At 39.1% G+C, this 23,552-nt stretch overlaps 1 protein-coding gene across 1 annotated transcript in view; it reads left to right on the forward strand.

Annotated features, from left to right (window-relative positions):
* LOC126183425 (TBC1 domain family member 19) overlaps positions 1 to 23,552 on the forward strand; it is a 198,191-nt gene that overhangs the window by 127,134 nt on the left and 47,505 nt on the right. Inside the window, exon 10 of the mRNA XM_049925394.1 lies at positions 15,605 to 15,767. Coding sequence (XP_049781351.1) covers positions 15,605 to 15,767 — 163 coding nt within the window. The remainder of the gene's footprint in view (positions 1 to 15,604; positions 15,768 to 23,552) is intronic.

Raw genomic sequence — 23,552 nt, forward strand, 5'->3', positions numbered from 1 at the left:
GCCCTCACCTACTACAGTAGTACAAGTTTATATGCCAACTAGCTCTGCAGATGACGAAGAGATTGAAGAAATGTATGATGAAATAAAAGAAATTATTCAGATAGTGAAGGGAGACGAAAATTTAATAGTCATGGGTGACTGGAATTCGAGTGTAGGAAAAGGGAGAGAAGGAAATGTAGTGGGTGAATGTGGATTGGGGCTAAGAAATGAAAGAGGAAGCCGCCTGATAGAATTTTGCACAGAGCACAACTTAATCATAGCTAACACTTGGTTTAAGAATCATGATAGAAGGTTGTATACATGGAAGAACCCTGGAGATACTAAAAGGTATCAGATAGATTATATAATGGTAAGACAGAGATTTAGGAACCAGGTTTTAAATTGTAAGACATTTCCAGGGGCAGATGTGGACTCTGACCACAATCTATTGGTTATGACCTGCAGATTAAAACTGAAGAAACTGCAAAAAGGTGGGAATTTAAGGAGATGGGACCTGGATAAACTGAAAGAACCAGAGGTTGTACAGAGTTTCAGGGAGAGCATAAGGGAACAATTGAAAGGAATGGGGGAAAGAAATACAGTAGAAGAAGAATGGGTAGCTCTGAGGGATGAAGTAGTAAAGGCAGCAGAGGATCAAGTAGGTAAAAAGAAGAGGGTTAGTAGAAATCCTTGGGTAACAGAAGAAATATTGAATTTAATTGATGAAAGGAGAAAATATAAAAATGCAGTAAATGAAGCAGGCAGAAAGGAATACAAACGTCTCAAAAATGAGATCAACAGGAAGTGCAAAATGGCTAAGCAGACATGGCTAGAGGACAAATGTAAGGATGTAGAGGCTTATCTCACTAGGGGTAAGATAGATACTGCCTACAGGAAAATTAAAGAGACTTTTGGAGATAAGAGAACCACATGTATGAACATCAAGAACTCAGATGGAAACCCAGTTCTAAGCAAAGAAGGGAAAGCAGAAAGGTGGAAGGAGTATATAGAGGGTCTATACAAGAGCGATGCACTTGAGGACAATATTATGGAAATGGAAGAGGATGTAGATGAAGATGAAATGGGAGATACGATACTGCGTGAAGAGTTTGACAGAGCACTGAAAGACCTGAGTCGAAACAAGGCTCCCGGAGTAGACAACATTCCATTGGAACTACTGACGGCCTTGGGAGAGCCAGTCCTGACAAAACTCTACCACCTGGTGAGCAAGATGTATGAAACAGGCGAAATACCCTCAGACTTCAAGAAGAATATCATAATTCCAATCCCAAAGAAAGCAGGTGTTGACAGATGTGAAAATTACCGAACAATCAGTTTAATAAGCCACAGCTGCAAAGTACTAACACGAATTCTTTACAGACGAATGGAACAAGTAGTAGAAGCCGACCTCGGGGAAGATCAGTTTGGATTCCGTAGAAATACCGGAACACGTGAGGCAATACTGACCTTACGACTTATCTTGGAAGAAAGATTAAGGAAAGGCAAACCTACGTTTCTAGCATTTGTAGACTTAGAGAAAGCTTTTGATAATGTTGACTGGAATACTCTCTTTCAAATTCTAAAGGTGGCAGGGGTAAAATACAGGGAGCAAAAGGCTATTTACAACTTGTACAGAAACCAGATGGCAGTTATAAGAGTTGAGGGACATGAAAGGGAAGCAGTGGTTGGGAAGGGAGTAAGACAGGGTTGTAGCCTCTCCCCGATGTTATTCAATCTCTATATTGAGCAAGCAGTAAAGGAAACAAAAGAAAAATTTGGAGTAGGTATTAAAATCCATGGAGAAGAAATAAAAACTTTGAGGTTCGCCGATGACATTGTAATTCTGTCAGAGACAGCAAAGGACTTGGAAGAGCAGTTGAACGGAATGGATGGTGTCTTGAAGGGAGGATATAAGATGAACATCAACAAAAGCAAAACGAGGATAATGGAATGTAGTCGAATTAAGTCGGGTGGTGCTGAGGGTATTAGATTAGGAAATGAGACACTTAAAGTAGTAAAGGAGTTTTGCTATTTGGGGAGCAAAATAACTGATGATGGACGAAGTAGAGAGGATATAAAATGTAGACTGGCAATGGCAAGGAAAGCGTTTCTGAAGAAGAGAAATTTGTTAACATCGAGTATAGATTTAAGTGTCAGGAAGTCATTTCTGAAAGTATTTGTATGGAGTGTAGCCATGTATGGAAGTGAAACATGGACGGTAAATAGTTTGGACAAGAAGAGAATAGAAGCTTTTGAAATGTGGTGCTACAGAAGAATGCTGAAGATTAGATGGGTAGATCACATAACTAATGAGGAAGTATTGAATAGGATTGGGGAGAAGAGAAGTTTGTGGCACAACTTGACTAGAAGAAGGGATCGGTTGGTAGGACATGTTCTGAGGCATCAAGGGATCACCAATTTAGCATTGGAGGGCAGCGTGGAGGGTAAAAATCATAGGGGGAGACCAAGAGATGAATACACTAAGCAGATTCAGAAGGATGTAGGTTGCAGTAGGTACTGGGAGATGAAGAGGCTTGCACAGGATAGAGTAGCATGGAGAGCTGCATCAAACCAGTCTCAGGACTGAAGACCACAACAACATGACTAACCAGCAGTGGTTGCTTCTTCCTGTTAATGTATAACTTGACTCATTCCACAGCCATGAAGGCTCTCCTTCATTATGCAATCAACAGCACACAGTGTGTGAATGAATGAATGCATGAATTACCATGCCATTCACAGAACCCCAACATCTATACCTTGATCAAAATAACAAAGTGACTGACAGTTGAGCTTATGATGGAGTGATGTTGTTGGTTCTTGCTTGTCCTTGCATACAAAACAGTGTGGCAGAAGCAGCTGGTCATCTTCATTCTGGATCCATTCACATGCTGCCCATTGACATGCTTTGTTGGGTTTGCTTAGCAGGGTGATAATACTGTTATCACATTCCTCCTCCCTTTTGTGACTAATTTAGGATATTTAGTCATTAAAATAAATATGCCATACAGAGAAACAATGCAAACAATGAATCATGAGTGTTACACTATCAGCCACAGGCATTGTGTGAAACTGTTCACCAGCTTAGCTGGGTGTTTGCCTACCATTCAGCGGGCCCCAGGTTTGATTCCTGGCTGGGTTAAAGATTTTCTCTGCTCATGAACTGGGTGTTGTATTGTCCTCAACTTCATTTCACCATCATCTACACACAAGTCGCCCGGTGTGGAGTCACCTGAAATAAGACTTGCACCTTGGCAGCTGAACTTCCCTGGATGGATCTCTTGGCCATCAGTCCACATCATCATTTCATTTTGTTGTGTGAAAACTACAGTGAACAGAACCAAAGCCATGACTGTGCTCATTCTCTGCTTGGTTGTGGTTGTTGCTATGGAGTCTGTCTTGTTAACAACTAGCTGTCAATAATTTTGTTATTCTATTCCATCTATAACGGATTACTTGATCATTAAAATGTGAAACTATTATGTAAATTAATATGCTAAGACTACATCAGATTAACATTATTTCTTATATAAACATCTGGAACATCAAGACTTTTGTTCACAATATACTGATAGATTTATGGTGATGAAGGTAAATTGTGGGTGGAATATGTACAGTGAAGTGACTAAAGGTACCCACACCATGTACAGAAAAGTTGATGGGCGGTGGATAGTCACATAAACAAGAAATAGAACATTGTACTTTAGTGCTCAAAGTTACATCTTCAGAGCATCAAAAAATCACATACTTTTGATGTTTGATATCCATTGCAGCAGTAATACACTAATGTCAACATCATTTCTTATTTGGATATCACAATTTGCCATCAGTAACAGGTGAAAACATAGACTCATGCATAAACTTGATAAGCATAGAAATCATGTGAATAATTTGTTTTTACATCTCCAGCTACATTAGAAGCATAACAAATTAATTCTATCAAAAGACTGTTTTTAAAATCTACTCTGTGTATTATATCCATGAATGCTGGAGGTACATCAGCAGCCAAAGAACAACAGTTACACAATGAGTGCAGAAGATAATGAATGTGATATATTGTGCATTCAAGAAAAAACACAAAGATGCCTTACAGTGATATTTAAAAATTCTAGGAATGTTCCCAGTGACTGAAAACCACCTAATCAGTAAGGAAATGCTTCCTTAATGTAGCTCAGTATGGAAATGATTCCTTAACATAGCTAGACCTTTTTTAAGCTGTATTTGCCATGAGGAAATAAATGGCATTGAGATCGTATCCATAGAACTCAGCAACATTATAGTTACATCCTTTTATCAACTTGCAAATGATGAGCTATGCTTCACTCCACATGCATATTTTAATTGAAAGAATAGCTCTGTTGTGATGGGTAATTTTAACTGCCACTGTACCTTATGAGTTTATATTTGGGATGACAAAAATGGAGAGTCTCAGTTATCGTTAGCTAAAATCCAAATCCTATTCCCTTTTCATGACCATGAGTTGTCACCTTCAGAGAATTTATAAACTGTATTTACTCTTTGCAAGACACTACTTAGATTGCTTAATATATATTTTTATTTGCAACTTTTTTTTGGCTACTGCTATCACCAGACCAAAACTGAGAGCTTATAAAACCAGGTTCTGTATCAGTATCAATGAAACCTATGCCCTGTAATGATGTAAACCTAATCCAAGAGGGCTTGTTACCAGAAGGGAGCTCCATGGCAAAATTTTCTGTTGCTACATTGCACCACTGCACCTGCTTAAGATGCCTCAAGCTACCTCTCAATCAGGACCAGCTGGTTACTAAAACCAGAATCATTTTGAAACATGGAATACAAGACACTTGACCAGGCATGCACAACAAACCAACTTTGGTGCATAGAAATACTGGACATCTGGCCAGGCTCCACATCATGTCAGCGGGTTGTCGAGTTGGCATCTGCTGTAGTGTTGGTTTCTACTGTGATGGCGCTAATGCTCCACTGTCATTCTAAGAGGAACAGAAACAGCAGTCAAGATGGCACCAAGTGTAAATTGCAAGTATGTTAGTTCCCAGGATAAATGCAATAGAAATAACAAAAAATGCAAATCATGTAACAAATTTTATATATATTGTGATCATGAGTGCAATGCATGTTTCATTATAAAAATGTTTCTGAAAGAAGAATTAGTGCGGCACAAAACTGCAAAAATGAAAATGCACACAAAGTAAGCACGCGAGACTGCAGTCATTGCATTGCTGTTAGAAGAGTTTCATGTTTTAAAATATAAATATGACAATCTCAAGAAACAAAACAGTGGAGATGTAACAATGTTATGAAAAGGAAAATTGCTACTCACCATATAACGGAGATGCTGAGTTGCAGATAGGCACAACAAAAAGACTCTCACAATCAGAGCTTTCAGCCATTGAGGCCTTGATCAACAATACACACAATCGCACACACACACACACACACACACACACACACACACACACACACACACACACACACGGGCACGCAAACACAGCTCACATACACGACTCCAGTCTCATGCAACTGAAGCCCCACTGCGATCAGCGGCACCAGTGCTTGATGGGAGTGGCAACTGGGTGGAGGTAAGGAGGAGGCTGGGGCAGGGAGGGGAAAGAATAGTATGGTGGGGATGGCGGACAGTGAAGTGCTGCAGGTTAGATGGTGGGCAGCGGAGAGGTGAGAGGGGGGGCAGTAGCAGAAGAGGAGAGAAATAAAAAGACTGGGTGTGATGGTGGAGTAACAGCTCTGTAATGCTGGAATGGGAACAGGGAAGGGCTGGATGAGTGAGAGCACTGATTAATGTAAGTTAAGGCCAGAAGGGTTATAGGAATGTAGGATGTATTGCAGGAATAGTTGCGCAATTGAGAAAAGCTGATGTTGTTGGGAAGGAACCATATGGCACAGGCTGTGAGGTAGCAATTGAAAGAAGGATATCATGTGTGGCACCATGTTCAACAACAGGGTGGTCCACTTGTTTCTTGGTTACAGTTTGTCGGTGGCCATTCATGCGGACAGACAGCATAGAACGCAGCAGAGTGGTTGCAGCTTAGCATGTAGATCACGACTGATTTCACAGGTAGCCCTCCCTTTGATGTGATAGATGATGTTAGCAACAGTAGTGGAGTAGGTGGTGGTGGGAGGATGTGTGGGACAGGTCTTGCATCTAGGCCTGTTACAGGGGTATGAGCCATGAGGTAAGGGATTGGGAACAGGAATTTTTATAAGGATGTAGCAGTGTATTGCATGGGTTCAGTGGATGGCGGAATACCACTGTGGGAGGGGTGGGAAGGATAGTGGACATGACGAGAGGTTATCTAAACCCTGGCAGAGAATATAATTCAGTTGCTCCAGTCCTGGGTGGTACTGAGTTACGAGGGGAATGCTTCTCTGTGGCCAGACGTTGGGACTTTGGGGGGTGGTGGGAGACTGGAAAGTTAAGGCACAGGAGATTTGTTTTTGTACAAGGTTGAGATGTTAATTACTGTCAGTGAAGGCTACACTGAGGTGAAAAAGTTCATCACTAAAACACAAACCAAAAATTCATCTGGCTTTCATAACATTTCCTCTAAGGTACTTAAACATTCTCATAATGCCAATTGTATAGTACTTTTCGATGCGTTTAATGAAGCCCTTCAACAAGGTATCATCCCAGACAGAATAAAGTATGCATATGTGAAACCACTATTCAAGAAAGGGGATAAAATTGATGCTTCTAACTACCACCCGATTTCATTCTTGACACATTTCTCCAAAATTCTTGAGAAGATTATACAAAAGAGAATTATGGAGCATCTGAACATCCAAAGGGCTCTTAGCCATTGTCAGTTCAGGTTCCAAGCAGGCCTGTCAACTGATGATGCTATAGTTTAATTTATCAATAATGTTTTAGAAGCACTGAACAATAGATTAGCTTCAGTTATTTCAAAAACTGTCTATTATAATTTAAGTGGCACAATGGGAATGTGCCTTCAATCATACCTAACTGATAGAAAGCAAAGGGTATTGCTTAATCATGGAAATGGCAAAATAGCCTCATCTGGTTGGGAAATGGTAAGTAGGGGAGTGTCACAAGGCCTCTTGCTCTTTCTTATTTTTATTAATGACCTTCCACACTGTACAAAAGCTACTACCAAATTTACTCTCTTTCCAGATGATACGTCTCTTTTAGTTGAAGAAACACATGACAGTGACATTGATTTCTATAAATGGTTCACCTGCTATGGCCTGATTTTAAATTTTAAAAAATCCCAGTATATTCATTTCCATGGGTCTCAGAAAGTGCTGGAGGACATAAGTCTAAGCTGTAATGATCAAGAGATTCATCAAGTATATTCTTTAAAATGTTTAGACCTCCACATCAACAATAAATTAAATTGAATGTGCCATATTCTGGACTTGAGAAAAAGACTTAGTTCAGCAACTTATGCTCTACGTATTATAGCAACAACTGCAAATACTGATGCTGTTAAGGCTGCTTACTTTGGCTATTTTCATTCATTGTTGTCATATGGCATAATGTTTTGGGGAAATCAACCAGTATCTGTCACTCGGAAAAGAACAATCTGAATTCTAAGTGGAGTGAGTAGAAATCATGAATGCAGAAATCTTTTTAAAACACACAAAATATTAACAGTGACTTCACAATACATCCTATCCCCTATGTCCTTTTTGGTTAAGAACATACCCAAGCACAATCCTAACAGTGACTGTCATCGCTATGACAGAAGATTGAAACACGAATTGCATGTGGACGGAAAAAAGTTGAGCCTAGCACAAAAAGGCGTGCACTACTGAAGCAATAAAGGGTTTACTGCACTTCCTATGGACATTAAAAAATCTTACTTGTGGAATACCACAATTTAAAAGTAAGTTAAAAGAATATCTTCTGGAACACTCTTTTTACCCTCTTGATGAATTCTTTGCCATAAACACTTCTATATTGTAAGTCAGATATGACACATTGACTTGTAACATTTTCTGTTACCACTTTGTAACTGAATATCATGAGCTATGTCAGAATAACAATGTACTTCACTTCTAGAAATGTTATAACTTAATATGGAATAATTGTAATTTTTTATTGTATTGTTTTATACCTCTGTTTTACTTTAGGAAGTGCCTAAGCTTGAAAATGTTAATATATTTTGTTCCTTTACTCATACTGCAATTTGTATCTATTAGCATCTATAAGTAGGATACTGTTCTCATGTATAATTATGACTCCCCTTCCATACAGTTCTCTTGTATATTGGATCTACAAACATGAATAAATAAATAAATAAGTAAAATAAGAATAACATGCCAGGGAGTCCAACTGCACCACTGATTGCCCAATATCTGAGCTGGTACCCTTCCCACCACTGAACCACTGGGCACCCACCAGTGACTGATGCCTCAAACCTGACATTAAGGCCTGCTGTAAAATTTGAAAATTTTCCTGGCGAATCAGCTGTTCACAGAGATTTCGGGCTTGCAGCCGGTTGTCGTAAACTTCATTGCACCATATTTCAGCTGGACAATTGCCAGCGATCTTCACATCAGCCGAATGAGAACTGATGCAGAAGTTCTCTCCTCCATCTTATATAGTGCACTGATGGTACTGCCACACATGCGTTGAAGTCGCAGAGACAGAAGGACTACACTGCCCAGTGACAGCACCCTCGCTGGTGGAACTGCAAAACTCAGCTGCCATAGGTATTGTCGCTGGCCGCAGCTATCAAAGTCTTCTGGTGTGTTTACCTTGAGCAAATTTCGGAGATGATGGGATTCCACACATTATTCAGTTGTTAAACACTGTCACAGTTCATTAGATTTCTCGTGATGTGTATTTCAACAGATTCTTTGATAATGGATTCCCAAAAAGTTGTTGCTGTGACCAAAATCGAAATATTGTCATACTCCATTGAATATCCGTTGGAAATACAATGTTCTGCAACTGCAGACTTACTGGGTTGCAGTAGGCGAGTTCAATGTTGATGTTATGTACAATGCTCTTCCACTGTATGCGTTGTCTGTCCTATATGGGCCATACCACATTGACACAGTATTTTGTAAATTCCCGCCTTCCACAGTAACAAATCATCCTTCACCAATCCCAGTAAATCTTAGAAGGTGGACAAAAAACCACTTTCATATGTAAATTATTAAGAATCCTCACTATTTTGAAGGAGATATGTCCAACGAAGGGTAGAAAAGCTAAGGACTTTGCTGGCGCATTCTCCTCTTTATCCACTTTCCAGTTCCTGGCTCTAGTTGAGAAGGGCCTGTTACTTTGCCGGGCCAAGTATCCTTAAATGTGCAAGTTCCTTAGGCAAATTCTCTGCATCCAACACCATATGTGCCCTGTGCACAAGGGTTTTAAGTACAGCCATGGTTTGGGATTGGTGATGGCAACTTTAAGAATGCAAGTACAAATCAGTGTGAGTGAGCTTACAATAAACAGAATATCCCACCAAGCTGTCACTCTTTCATTTAACCAAAACATCCAGGATTGGAAGGCAACCATCTTTCTCTAGTTCCATAGTAAGTCGAATATTCTCATGGATGGAGTTAAGCTGAAGAAAAACCTCCATTAACCTTCCTTCTCTTTGGGGCCATACTATGAAAGTATCATCGACATATCTCCAAAAAACCAGTTGGTTTACAAACCACTGATTCAAGTGCTCTTTCCTCAAAATCCTCCATAAGAAGTGGTTAACCACCAGAAAAGACAGAGGGCTGCCCATGGCGACACCGCCAGACTGTTCAAAATATTCATGGTTAAACATAAAATAAGTTGAGGAAAGAGCATGCTGAAGCAAAGCTGTGATGCCCGATTCAAACTGCTGACCAATTAGCATCAAGGAATCCACAAGAGGTACTTTTGTTAAAAGGTAAACTACACCAAAACTCACTAGAAGATCCAAACTATTTATGTGGAGAGCCCCCAGTCTGTTGATAAAGTCAGAAGAGTTCCATATCTGATGTGAACATTTGGCAATAAATGGTCTCAGCAAAGAAACTAGATGTTTGGCTAAATCATATGTGGGTGCATCAATACTCACTATAGGCCGTAAAGGCAGACCTTCTATATGTACTTTAGGAAGACCATACAGTCTTGGTGGTACACTGCCATGGGTAACCGCTTGATGGTATCTGGAGCTAACGAGGAAGAGTTCAAAAGTGCACACGTGTTCCATTGCACACATGCTGTTGGGGCTTGATCAATCCTCTTGTACAAGGATATTTTGGAAAGTAAAGATACACCGTATGCTAGAGAAACAGAAGAGTTTTGGCGAGAAAATTGGCAACACTGGTGTTAACCTTGAACCGTTAGCTTTCTCCTTGCTGTCATTCGGCAGTTGAACGTTGCTTCTGGTTGGAGTAGGTCATGTTTAAAATGGCTGCACCAATTCAGAATCCCGCCAAATGCAAAGTGCGCTCCATCATATGTTTTCTTCATGCAAAAGGTCAGCGACCAGCAGATATTCACAAAGAAATTGTTTCTGTTTATGGGAACATTATGAATCGACAAACTGTAACAAAATGGTGTCGTCATTTCTCTGACGTCATTTCATGACGAACAAAGAACAAGTCGGCCATCTGTGATCTTTGATGCCCTTCTTTGGAGAATGGAGGAAGCAATTTGTGCAAATAGACGTCTCACATTGAAAGAATTGCATCAGATAATACCAGACGTGTCAGTGACAACTCTTTACAATGTTGTGATTGTCAAGTTAGGGTACAGGATATTGTGTGCACACTGGGTTCCAAGACTGTTAATGGAAGAACACAAAAAGAAAAGGATGGGCTTTGCACTCCACTTCCTCACACGCTATGCTGAAGCAGGTGATGAGTTCCTTGATCACATTGTGCCAGGTGACGAGATGTGGGTTTATCATCATACACCTGAATCCAAGCAACAATCAATGCAATGGCGCCATTCGAATTCACCAAAAGCCAAGAAATGCAAAATGTTGATTTCAGCGAAGAAAATCATGGCTTCTGTTTTTTGGGACAGACAAGGCATTCTTCTGATGGAATTTATGCCTCCTGGAATGACAATTAATGCTGCTGCATATTGCCAGACTTTGAAACGTCTTCGAAGGGCAATTCAAAACAAACACAGGGGAATGCTGACAAGTGGAGTCCGCTTGCTTCATGACAATGCTTGGCTCCACACAGCACTTGTAACCAAAGCACTACTCAAACAATTCAAATGGGACGTATTGGACAATCCTCCATACAGCCCGGACCTTGCACCCACTGACTTCCATGTCTTCCATTACCTGAAGTCACGTCTTAGTGGGAAATCATTCCATGATGATGAAGAGATCAAAGATGAAGTTGAAATGTGGTTCCGACAACAGGCGGCAACCTTCTATGACTGTGGGATACAAAAGCTTGTGCACCGACTTAACAAATGTTTGGATAACGGGGGTGATTATATCAAAAAATAACAAATAATCCAGTTAATAAAATGTAACTGACGTTTTCTAAATAAATGTTCTATTTAAGGACTGTGAGCCATTGTATCTTTACTTTTCAAAATACCCTCATACATCGTATCACTAAGTAGACTATATATCTTCTCCAAATACAACCTACGAGGTAACAAAATTGTAGAATTACCTTTATCAGCCTTCAGCACCACTATTTCCAGGTCTTTTCAAAGGTTCCGTAGTGCAGCCCTTTCTTCAGCAGTTATATTACTGTGTTGGGGAGGAGCTTTCAGGAGAACCTGACCAGTTTTCCTTCTTATTTCTTCAGCAGCGTCCATAGGAAGGTGACATACAGCTTGTTCAACATCACTTATGAAACTTATAAGAGGTACTGCACTTGGTGTAGGTGCAGAATTTAGACCTTTGCCCAAAACTGACAGCATCGCATCATCTAAAATCTTCTCTGTGAAATTAACAATGGAACATCATGCAGTTATTTCCTGTCGCGTCAGCTGTTGTGGCACCAAGCGATCAAATTTCGACATCTGCCGGGAACTAGCAGCCTTATATACCCAATCAAACTTGGATGAAGTCACTCCATCCACCCAGTCCCATGATATAGGAGAAACAAGTGCTGCAATCTTCTAGTGTAAATGGAACAATTCTTCTGAGATAACAAATTCTCTCCTTCACAAGGTGAGCCGTACTATTGGACCAAAAAAGCTAATCAGCTGGCCCACATGTGGACCCTGGACACCCAAGAGAAAGATTGAGAGTGCTATAAGGCCAAGCACTGGCCAGTGAGATACAGCCTGGGAGATTTGTTATAGATTTTTTGAAAGTGGGTCTATATGAAAAGTTACTAAAGCACTACTTTAGGCTGTATTGTTGGATTTCACATACAAGTTCAATGGTTATGAAACTTTGTTAAGAAGACAAAAGCACAGAGACATCATCCTTGTTCTCTGTATGAAGTCCAACTGAAGCCCTCAGCCACAGATCAAGAATTGGTGCTTCTCATTCAAGGAAACTGAACTCTTACAATGATCGCTATGCTCATAATATTGTAAAGTACATGACATGACCAGAATGTGAGCAGACGTGCATGGAGGAGCACAGTTAAATGTTCCCATCAGGCTGTCAACATGACGAGCTGGGGCATGTTCGGAGGTGCGAAAACCACAGGTAGTATCGCTATGCAGCACATCGCTTACATAAGGTGAGGGCTGCAAACTGAACTGAGGGGCCAAACGGCCATGAGGGAAGGATACGTACTTGGAAATGTTTAAATGTTTGTGATATACAGTAGGTCATTGTCCACTTAGTAAACCAACAAAGTGGTAAAGCACACAGGCATCACTGGACTGTGATCAGTACACGGTAAGTCTCCCCTGACCCACGGTCCTGGGTGACTTTCCCTTTTCCTTGACCTCTCCAGTCCTTTTCCTTCACCTTCTTCCTTCCCCTTCAACCCTTCTGCCTGAAGAAATAGCCACTGGCTCTGAAAGCTTGCCAGTTACAACACTGTTTTATTTGTGTGTTGTGCCACCACTTATTGAGTAGATTTTTTATCTATCCAATTAAATAATTTTATTAATAATTGATTGTTCCCATTGTTATATTACAGATTCAGTTCAGTTTTATCTAGCAAAAAGTAAATTTGGTTATGCTTCACTTGTACTGCCAGCAACTACCATATAACTTGATTGCTAATAGACTATGCATGTTGGGTATGGAAGGTGAGAAAACAAATACAATGGCATGCAAATGGTCCATTTATTAGAATGAAATCTACCTACTACAAGGTTGTTATGCAACAAATTAACATATTAGAATGCCAATGGCAACACGTTGATTGGAAATTACAAAAATACGCAGAGATGGGTAAATGCACATGGTGGATCAGCTATCATGTCCAGACCATATACATCTCCCAACTAAAGCAGCTGGAATGGGCATTCATAAAAAGTTCACTCTCTCAGGATGGGAAACAAAACCCATGTGTTACAGGGAACATATGCTAAAACTTACATCTATACACACAGAACACATAGTATAATATTTTGATCACAGTGTTATTAAATGGAGGACATGTTCACATAAAATTTACATCTATACAAAGAAAGCAGAGTGCATCATTCTGATCCTAGCAACACCAAATGGTTTGTAGCATGGATGCCTGTCTGACATAGCAGGCGAGACACATAATCCATTAAATTTTATTTGACATATCGCCACCATTTCAGAAAGAACACAATAGTTATCTCTATACACGCAAAGGGGTGCAGAGTCTGCACACTATAGGAGCATACACATTACATCTTTTTACAGGTGCCGGACTATTGTCCTTGGTAATATTAATGTTGTTGGTAATAGAGAAGCAAAGCCCAATGTCACACCTGGAATAACTTCTTGGTAAGGGAGCATTGGATGCCCAGTTATTTGGAAGAGGTGGCTTCACTGGTTCTTCATGATAATGTAAGCAGCCTGCAGTGTTCATGCTGTGTAAACAGACAAAGCCAACTTACCAGTATGTGGTCCTCTGAATGCTCCTACACTTATCTGGGAACACTGCGTGGCAAGCCATTAAGTTCTGTTGTGCTGTTAGTGCATAAATTACTCAGAAGCAGGCTCCGAGGTGTCAGGTTTCACTTATTCAGCGTCCATGTGGGAAGTGGGGGTAAAGGCTTCTGGCCATCCTTTCTGCACAGAAAAATCTGCCTGTGGCAAAGATGTTGCTGGTGAGGTAATCCATGTTGCATACCCAAATGGTTTGTTGCATGCCCACATGTCCCCTGCTGTAGCAGAGTGCCAGATTGTGAACACTGGGGAGCACATCGCCACAATGCCTCACAGGTACTTTCTGCAGAAATACAGCAATTAGGTGAGAGTATTTTTCCCTCCTCATACAGTGACAGTGTTCTGAACTGCTTGGCATCTCCATCAGTCACATAATTACCAGTACTGTGTATCAATTGTGTAATCTTATCTCCAAAAAACAACTGCTAACAGTGAATGCAAGTTTATTCTGAAAACACAATAATAATAAAATTGTAGTCCCAGTGCCACCAGTATTAGGAATACTTCTATTTACACAACAAATCAAAATATCCAGAACAATCCAACATTTTGCCAACAAGGAAGTTCTTTAATTTTCTGCAACTTTTAAATTTCAAATACTGGCAGGAGGTGTAAATTGATTCTGTGGAGTGCATGTCACAAGCAAGAAAGTCTAACCAGTAAAAAATGTTGCACAATGTGCAAGCCATGGCAGTATTTCAAACAGTCATTACCACATCACATTTTATTGTAGAATTCTTGCTGCATGTACAGACTTGCTAACTTACAATCTCACTGAATTCATAATCTGTTTGAGATACTTATGACAATAAAAGCCTCTTTTTATTCTTGAATATGCTCTTTTCAATAAGTTTAACATACTGATAAATACCTACAAGTCAAGGTTTCTTCCTTTGTAATCATGCTATTCAAATATAATATACCAACTGGTATTTTTAAAGTCAGCCTTTTTTTTTACATAAAGAGTGTATAACGCAACATATTATATATGAAACTATATTTGAGCATGGGCTTATTAATTACTCACACGCAAGAACAAGGAATATCTTCCCTACACTTAGATCTCTTTCATATGTTAGTTCATAAGCAATATCATTCTTTCATCATAATGTGTAGTGAAAATATCCAATTACTAATTATGCATAGCTCATTTTTTAGTGTGACTTATGTTATATATTCATTATAAACTAATTACATTTACCAAAAGGGAATTGACATCAAATGGACATTTGTCATGTAAATCTATAAGCTAGCTTTCACTGATAATTATGCAAATATCCAAGTGCAAACAGCTTCTACCTAGGAAAATAATTCCAGTTTCCTTCCAAAATTAAGTGTGTTTGTGACACTTGATTTGATCATTGTCATTATATCCTCTGCTATTCTATGCCTATGTTTTTATCCAAGGAATTGTAATAATCAAATCAGTAACATCATATGACAGGAATTCGGAAGTTACAGCTTTCATAACACAAATGTTATTGATATACTAATCTTAAGTTTTTTCTTATATATTGTTCATTGCATTCGTTGCTTCCTTGTATTTTGCTGCATATATTCATTCTACTTTCCCATTACATCAGAAATCCTTTTGTAATTAATATGGGCTTATATTTTCATTTCAGGTTATGCTTTGTTTTTCTAGAGATACTGAGGTACTGTCCATCTTCCATCACAGTGCTAGCAATCCTTTCCATGCTGTGCTAAAGAACAAGCAGCCAACTATTGAGAATACAGTTGTATTCCCACCCAGTGGCATCATTCCTTTCCATGGATTTACAATGTATGGTATGCCGAACCCTAAGTAACTATTCCTCAAACCACTATGAAGGTGGCTTGTTATTATAGGTGCTTGACATTTAACAATGACTTATAATATCAAGATTAAAATATAACTGTATACTCCCAGGAACTAGGAGGCAGAACAACAAATGACTTGTAGATAAAGTTTTTAGTTGTGTCATTAATTTAAAAAAATGTTCTTTATACAAAAGTCATAACTACGGTACAAAGAAATTACAGACATTGGCTGTGTGCGGGCATTGATTGAAATTAGTTGGACCAGGATTTAAGCTCGGGTCTCCTTTTTACTAGGCAGATTCTCTGACCACTAAGCCAACCAGACACAGAGGTCTTTGTAACTGCAAGTACTACCCTAGCATGGCTCCCGTCAAACCCTAGTCTGAATATACACTCCTGGAAATTGAAATAAGAACACCGTGAATTCGTTGTCCCAGGAAGGGGAAACTTTATTGACACATTCCTGGGGTCAGATACATCACATGATCACACTGACAGAACCACAGGCACATAGACACAGGCAACAGAGCATGCACAATGTCGGCACTAGTACAGTGTATATCCACCTTTCGCAGCAATGCAGGCTGCTATTCTCCCATGGAGACAATCGTAGAGATGCTGGATGTAGTCCTGTGGAACGGCTTGCCATGCCATTTCCACCTGGCGCCTCAGTTGGTCCAGCGTTCGTGCTCAATGGGGGACAGATCCGGAGATCTTGCTGGCCAGGGTAGTTGACTTACACCTTCTAGAGCACGTTGGGTGGCACGGGATACATGCGGACGTGCATTGTCCTGTTGGAACAGCAAGTTCCCTTGCCAGTCTAGGAATGGTAGAACGATGGGTTTGATGACGGTTTGGATGTACCGTGCACTATTCAGTGTCCCCTCGACGATCACCAGTGGTGTACGGCCAGTGTAGGAGATCGCTCCCCACACCATGATGCCGGGTGTTGGCCCTGTGTGCCTCGGTCGTATGCAGTCCTGATTGTGGCGCTCACCTGCACGGCGCCAAACACGCATACGACCATCATTGGCACCAAGGCAGAAGCGACTCTCATCGCTGAAGACGACACGTCTCCATTCGTCCCTCCATTCACGCCTGTCGCGACACCACTGGAGGCGGGCTGCACGATGTTGGGGCGTGAGCGGAAGACGGCCTAACGGTGTGCGGGACCATAGCCCAGCTTCATGGAGACAGTTGCAAATGGTCCTCGCCAATACCCCAGGAGCAACAGTGTCCCTAATTTGCTGGGAAGTGGCGGTGCGGTCCCCTACGGCACTGCGTAGGATCCTACGGTCTTGGCGTGCATCCGTGCGTCGCTGCGGTCCGGTCCCAGGTTGACAGGCACGTGCACCTTCCGCCGACCACTGGCGACAACATCGATGTACTGTGGAGACCTCACGCCCCACGTGTTGAGCAATTCAGCGGTACGTCCACCCGGCCTCCCGCATGCCCACTATACGCCTTCGCTCAAAGTCCGTCAACTGCACATACGGTTCACGTCCAAGACTGCGATGGAGCTCCGTATGCCACGGCAAACTGGCTGACACTGATGGCGGCGGTGCACAAATGCTGCGCAGCTAGCGCCATTCGACGGCCAACACCGCGGTTCCTGTTGTGTCCGCTGTGCCGTGCGTGTGATCATTGCTTGTACAGCCCTCTCGCAGTGTCCGGAGCAAGTATGGTGGGTCTGACACACCGGTGTCAATGTGTTCTTTTTTCCATTTCCAGGAGTGTATATATATATATAAAGCATATCTAAAAACAAAGATGATGTAACTTACCAAACGAAAGCATTGGCATGTTGATAGACACACAAACACACACAAATTTCAAGCTTTCACAGCCAACGGTTGCTTCATCAGGAAAGAGGAAAGGAGAGGGAAAGACGAAAGGATGTGCATTTTAAGGGAGAGGGTAAGGAGTCATTCCAATCCTGGGAGCGGAAAGACTTACCTTAGGGGGAAAAAAGGACAGGTATACACTCTCACACACACACACATATATGTAAAGCTGCATATCAACACAATTGCTTGTCTTGATTAGTACTGTATGACAAAAAAATCAGTAAAAATAGTTTACAAATCAAGAATTTTGATGTATGCCTACATAACCTTAGTAATACTGTATCTAATTTCTTGATACAGTTGAAGGTATTTTATGTTGGTGGTCTGTAAACTGTCAGCTGATTGCACCTTTTTAGAGCCATAAACACATGTATTATGAAGAAGAACATAGCAGTGTTGTAACTGTATATAGGTCCCCATCAGGAAATTTTCATCTATTTCTGAAAAATTTGGACTCCTTGTTGTGCTATCTGTCAGACAGGGGGAAGCAAATTATTATTTGTGGGGACTTCAATGTAGATTCTCTGAAAGAGGGTAATAGGAAAAATGACCTTGAAGTATTACTCGGTTCTTTCAATTTGACACCCGTTATTGATTTTCCTACTCGGGTGGTAAAGGATAGCAGCTCACTGATAGATAACTTCTTTATAGACCAAGATAAGTTTAATCAGATAAATGCTCAGCCTGTTGAGAATGGTCTTTCTGATCATGGTGCACAGCTAGTTACAACATATGACATAGCTCCAGTCGGCAATACTAAACAGTCCTCCAAAGTAGTATGTTCAGTCAACGATTTAATAATTGCAAATTTCAGGGAAAGCCTACAGCAGTTAGACTGGGATGAGGTGTACCGTGAACCTGATGCCAATTTAAAATATAATTTATTTCATGACATTTTTGTAAATGCATTTGAAAACTGCTTCCCCAAGAAAATAGTTAAATATACTTGTAAGAAACCTTGTAACAAACCATGGCTTACTAAGGGTATAAAAACATCTTGTAACCGGAAAAGGGAAATGTATCTGACAGCAAGAAAGAGTAGTGACCCAGAAACTATCAAACATTATAAAAACTACTGTGTTATATTAAGAAAAGTTATTAAAAAGTCCAGAAGTATGTGTATCATGTCTGAAATCAGCAACTCTGATAATAAAATTAAAACAATTTGGAATATTATTAAAAGAGAAACAGGTCAACCAAGAGCACAGGAAGACAATATTACCATCAAATTGAATGAAAACTTTACGAACAAAAAGTCAGAAGTTGAAAATATTTTTAATAATCATTTTCTAAATGTTGTGGATACAGTAGGATCCAGGTGTTCTTTAGAAGATGCTAGGCTGTTAATGGAAGAGGCCATACCTATGCAATTTGATACAATTGAAATCTCACCCACTTCTCCCTCTGAAATTAGGAAAATAATAAACTTGCTTAAAAGCAAAAACTCACATGGAATTGATGGCATTTCCAGCAAAATACTAAAAACTTGTACTCAACAGATAAGTAAGATTCTCAGCCACCTGTGTAATAGCTCTCTGGAACAGGGCATTTTCCCTGATAGACTGAAATATGCTATTGTTATACCTTTGCATAAAAAGGGGGATAGATCTGATGTCAACAATTACCGTCCAATCTCCCTTCTAACAGCTTTATCCAAAATTTTTGAGAAAGTAATGTATTCAAGAGTAGCTTCACATATCTGTAACAATGAAATACTAACAAAATGTCAGTTTGGTTTCCAGAAAGGTTTTTCAACAGAAAATGCCATATATGCTTTCACCAATCAAATTTTGAATGATCTGAATAACCGAAAACCACCTATTGGGATTTTTTGTGATCTCTCAAAGGCTTTTGATTGTGTAAATCATGAAATTCTGCTAGACAAGCTCAAGTATTGTGGCATGAGTGGGACAGTGCACAAATGGTTTAATTCGTACCTAACTGGAAGAGTGCAGAAAGTTGAAAATAAGTAGTTCTCATAATATGCAAAGATCAGCACATTCCTCAAACTGGGGAACTATCAAGAATGGGGTTCCACAAGGGTCAGTCTTGGGTCCTTTGTTGTTCTTAATATATATTAATGACTTGCCATTCTATATTCATGAAGAGGCAAAGTTAGTTCTCTTTGCTGATGATACAAGTATAGTAATCACACCTGACAAACAAGAATTAACTGATGAAATTGTCAATACTGTCTTTCAGAAAATTACTAAGTGGTTCCTTGTAAACGGACTCTCACTGAATTTTGATAAGACACAGTATATACAGTTCTGTACAGTGAATGGTATGATGCCATTAATAAATATAGACCTTAATCAGAAGCATATAGCTAAGGTAGAATATTCAAAATTTTTAGGTGTGGCCATTGATGAGAGATTAAATTGGAAGAAACACATTGATGATCTGCTGAAACGTTTGAGTTCAGCTACTTATGCAATAAGGGTCATTGCAAATTTTGGTGATAAACATCTTAGTAAATTAGCTTACTACGCCTAATTTCACTCGTTGCTCTCATATGGCATCATATTTTGGGGTAATTCATCACTGAGGAATAAAGTATTTATTGCACAAAAGCGTATAATCAGAATAATAGCTGGAGTCCACCCAAGATCATCCTGCAGACATTTATTTAAGGATCTAGGGATATTCACAGTAGCTTCTCAGTATATATACTCTCTTATGAAATTTGTTATTAACAACCAAACCCAATTCAAAAGTAATAGCAGTGTGCATAACTACAATACTAGGAGAAAGGATGATCTTCACTATTCAAGATTAAATCTAACTTTGGCACAGAAAGGGGTGAATTATACTGGTACTAAAGTCTTTGGTCACTTACCAAATAGTATCAAAAGTCTGACAGATAACCAACAAGTATTTAAGAAGAAATTAAAAGAATTTCTGAATGACAACTCCTTCTACTCTATAGAGGAATTTTTAGATATAAATTAAAAAAAAAATAATAATAAAAAATAAAAAAAATAAAATTAAAACAAATAAAAATAAAAAAACACAAAAAATGAAAAACTTAAGTATGTTGTTAAATTAACTTAATTATGTCATGTATTGGAAAATTTGACACGTTCCACATCATTACGAAATATCGTATTCATGATCCATGGAACTTGTATTAATCTAATCTAATCTAATCTAATCTTACTTTTGTTTCTGCTAGTTCGTTATTTGTCTGTGGTTCACTTTGCCCATTGTATTATACCAACATGGAATTACAATCTACATCTACATCTGCGAACAATTATATACCTTACCTAACTACTCACATGGCATTAATGTGGATTGTTCTTGTTGTTTGGCCCTACACAGCAAGTAAAAATATTCGCTCAATACTTAATGAGCACAATGTTCATGGAATATTAGACTCAGTAAAATGTTTATATATAAGTATATAGTTCTGACAATACCGGCCATGACATTCTTCTTCTGTGCAGATGCACACATATTACCCGAACTCTTACGGGACTTGGTAAGAATGTTTTCTAGGAGTAATGAGTGTGTTGGGTAGGGACACTACGAATGTAGTGTGTGGACATATAAAGTGAGAATGTGGGTCTCGCGGGAGGTGTGTGCGAGATAATCCCTGCAGTCACACTATCCTCTATGGCCTTGGTGGCTCAGATGGACAGAGCCACTGCCATGTAAGCAGGAGATCCTGGGTTCGAGTCTCAGTCGGGGCACACATTTTCACCTGTCCCCATTGATATATATCAACACCCGTCAGCAGCTGAAGGTATTAATATATAATTCTAATTTCGTTCTAGATGGCTGCAGGTCATCAGTGGTGTCTGTTCTTTCAGACATGTCCGAAAGAAAAGACACCATATCCATATAAGTATATTTTTGCACAAGAGTTAAGGAAGTCCGATCCAAATGCAGGTTTGATTTCTGCCGAGTATTAACTGAGTGAAAACTGCTTATTCTTGGGAATAAAAGATATTGTTAACAAGAAATGACAGTAAGTGATCTGAATACAGTGGTTATATCAACCTCAAGAATTTCTGGATGTGCTGTAACAAAAATGTTCTTAGCTAAATTTCATTGTCTCTAGGAAGAACTTCAGAAATTGATCAATGCAGACTTCAACTAAAATATGTTAGCTGAAAGCAGCAAATCCACTGAATTTCATGACTTATTCATAAACTTTTCTAAAGGTGCTAGAGAAAGCAGTAGACCAGTGACCATCATCGATAATGTTATTACAAACTATTAGTTTGAAAATGCAAATAAGTACTGCTTAGGCCTAGACATTTCAGATCACTCAGCTCTGTTTATTGAGCTTACAAAACCAGACAAATTAAGATCAACAAAAATATACAAAAAAAGGAATTTCAGCATAAGTATATGGACTTTTCCCATAGTAAACTAAATATTGTAACCTGGCCTGTAGACCACTAGAGCTTCAAACACTGGAAAAACTGACAATTTCTTAAATTGCTTTGTAGATATATGCCATGAATCTTTTTCTCCTAGATCTTCATAAAAGAAAGGAAACAGTAAATTTAAGTGGATTACACCAAGAACAAAAATCTCTACTGCCAGAAAGAGACAGCTCCATAGTGAGTTAAAATCAAACAGAAATCCTGATTTTGCTATGTACTTTAAATACTATGAAGCTATATTGAGGAAAATTGTATTGACCACTAAAACAAGCAAATGATATGTTCATCCTCAAAAATGGAAATAAGAAAAAAGCAGTTTGGTCAACTGTTCAAAGAGAATTAGGAACAAAAGTCAAAAGACAAGTGATACTGAAAATTAGATTTGGAAATATTATTGTAAGCCTCATTCAGGTGTTCATTTGTTTAAATAAATGCTTCTTGAAGGTTGCAAATTCAGATGTAGATATGGCAGTCAATCAAGATGGGGAAAATTTCATAGGTTTGGAAAGCAGCAAGAACAGATATTTATACAATTAGAAAAACCACCCAAAGAGATGTGGAAAATGAAGTATTGTCTTTAAAAAACAAAGCCTCACCTGGGTGGGATGAAATACCCACATCAGTAGTCAAGAACATGGATGATTTCATTTCGCTACCACTGTCAGTCATCATAAATCAATGCTTTGAGCAGGGATGTTTTCCAAATAAATGGAAGTATCCCATGATAAAACCATGATTCAAAAAGGGATCAACAGAAGATATGGGGGTTACCATCCTATATCTCTTCCATAAATCTTCACTAAACTGTTTGAAAAGATTGCAGCAAAACAAATTCAAAAATTTTGTACTATAAATGACAAAGTTTGGAAATCAGATTGGATTCCAAGTAAAAAACACTAAATGCCATCAGTTAGTTTAGTCAAAAGATGTGTTTATTAGATAAGGGTACAAAGGTTACAGGAATATTCTATGACTTGTTAAAAACCATTCCTTACTTCTACTCATATTGTGTATATACAGAATCAGGGACTGTGTTTTGCAGTGGTTTCTACTCTTACTTAACAGACAGGAATTTAAGAATAATCATAATTTCAGATTCAAGCAAGATTCTGATTTCAAGCAAGTAATCCTCATACTGGAAAACCATCAGTATTGAGTCCTTGTCTGTTTCTTTTCTACAAAAATGGCTAACCACTAGCTATTCAAGTTCATTTAGTTTCATTTGATGATGATACATTACTTATAATTTAAAATGAGGTGCCTGAAAGAACTCCATAAAGCGTCAAAAATACTTTACAAACTTTGAGTCCCGATTTTATCAAAATGAACTAAAACTAAATATAACTAAAACCAGAATGATGCAATTTGATGTTCATTAGCGCAGAGTGAAATGATAGGAACCTGTGATAACAAAGATATTACAGAAGCAAATCATTTGAACTTCTTATGCCTAAATTTTGATAGATATTTGAGTTGGAAAGTACACATTGACTACTTAGCAAATAAACTGAATGGCTTACTATTTGCAG

This window comes from Schistocerca cancellata, chromosome 1 (genome assembly GCF_023864275.1).
Source record: "Schistocerca cancellata isolate TAMUIC-IGC-003103 chromosome 1, iqSchCanc2.1, whole genome shotgun sequence".
In the NCBI taxonomy this organism is placed as follows: Eukaryota; Metazoa; Arthropoda; class Insecta; order Orthoptera; family Acrididae; genus Schistocerca; species Schistocerca cancellata.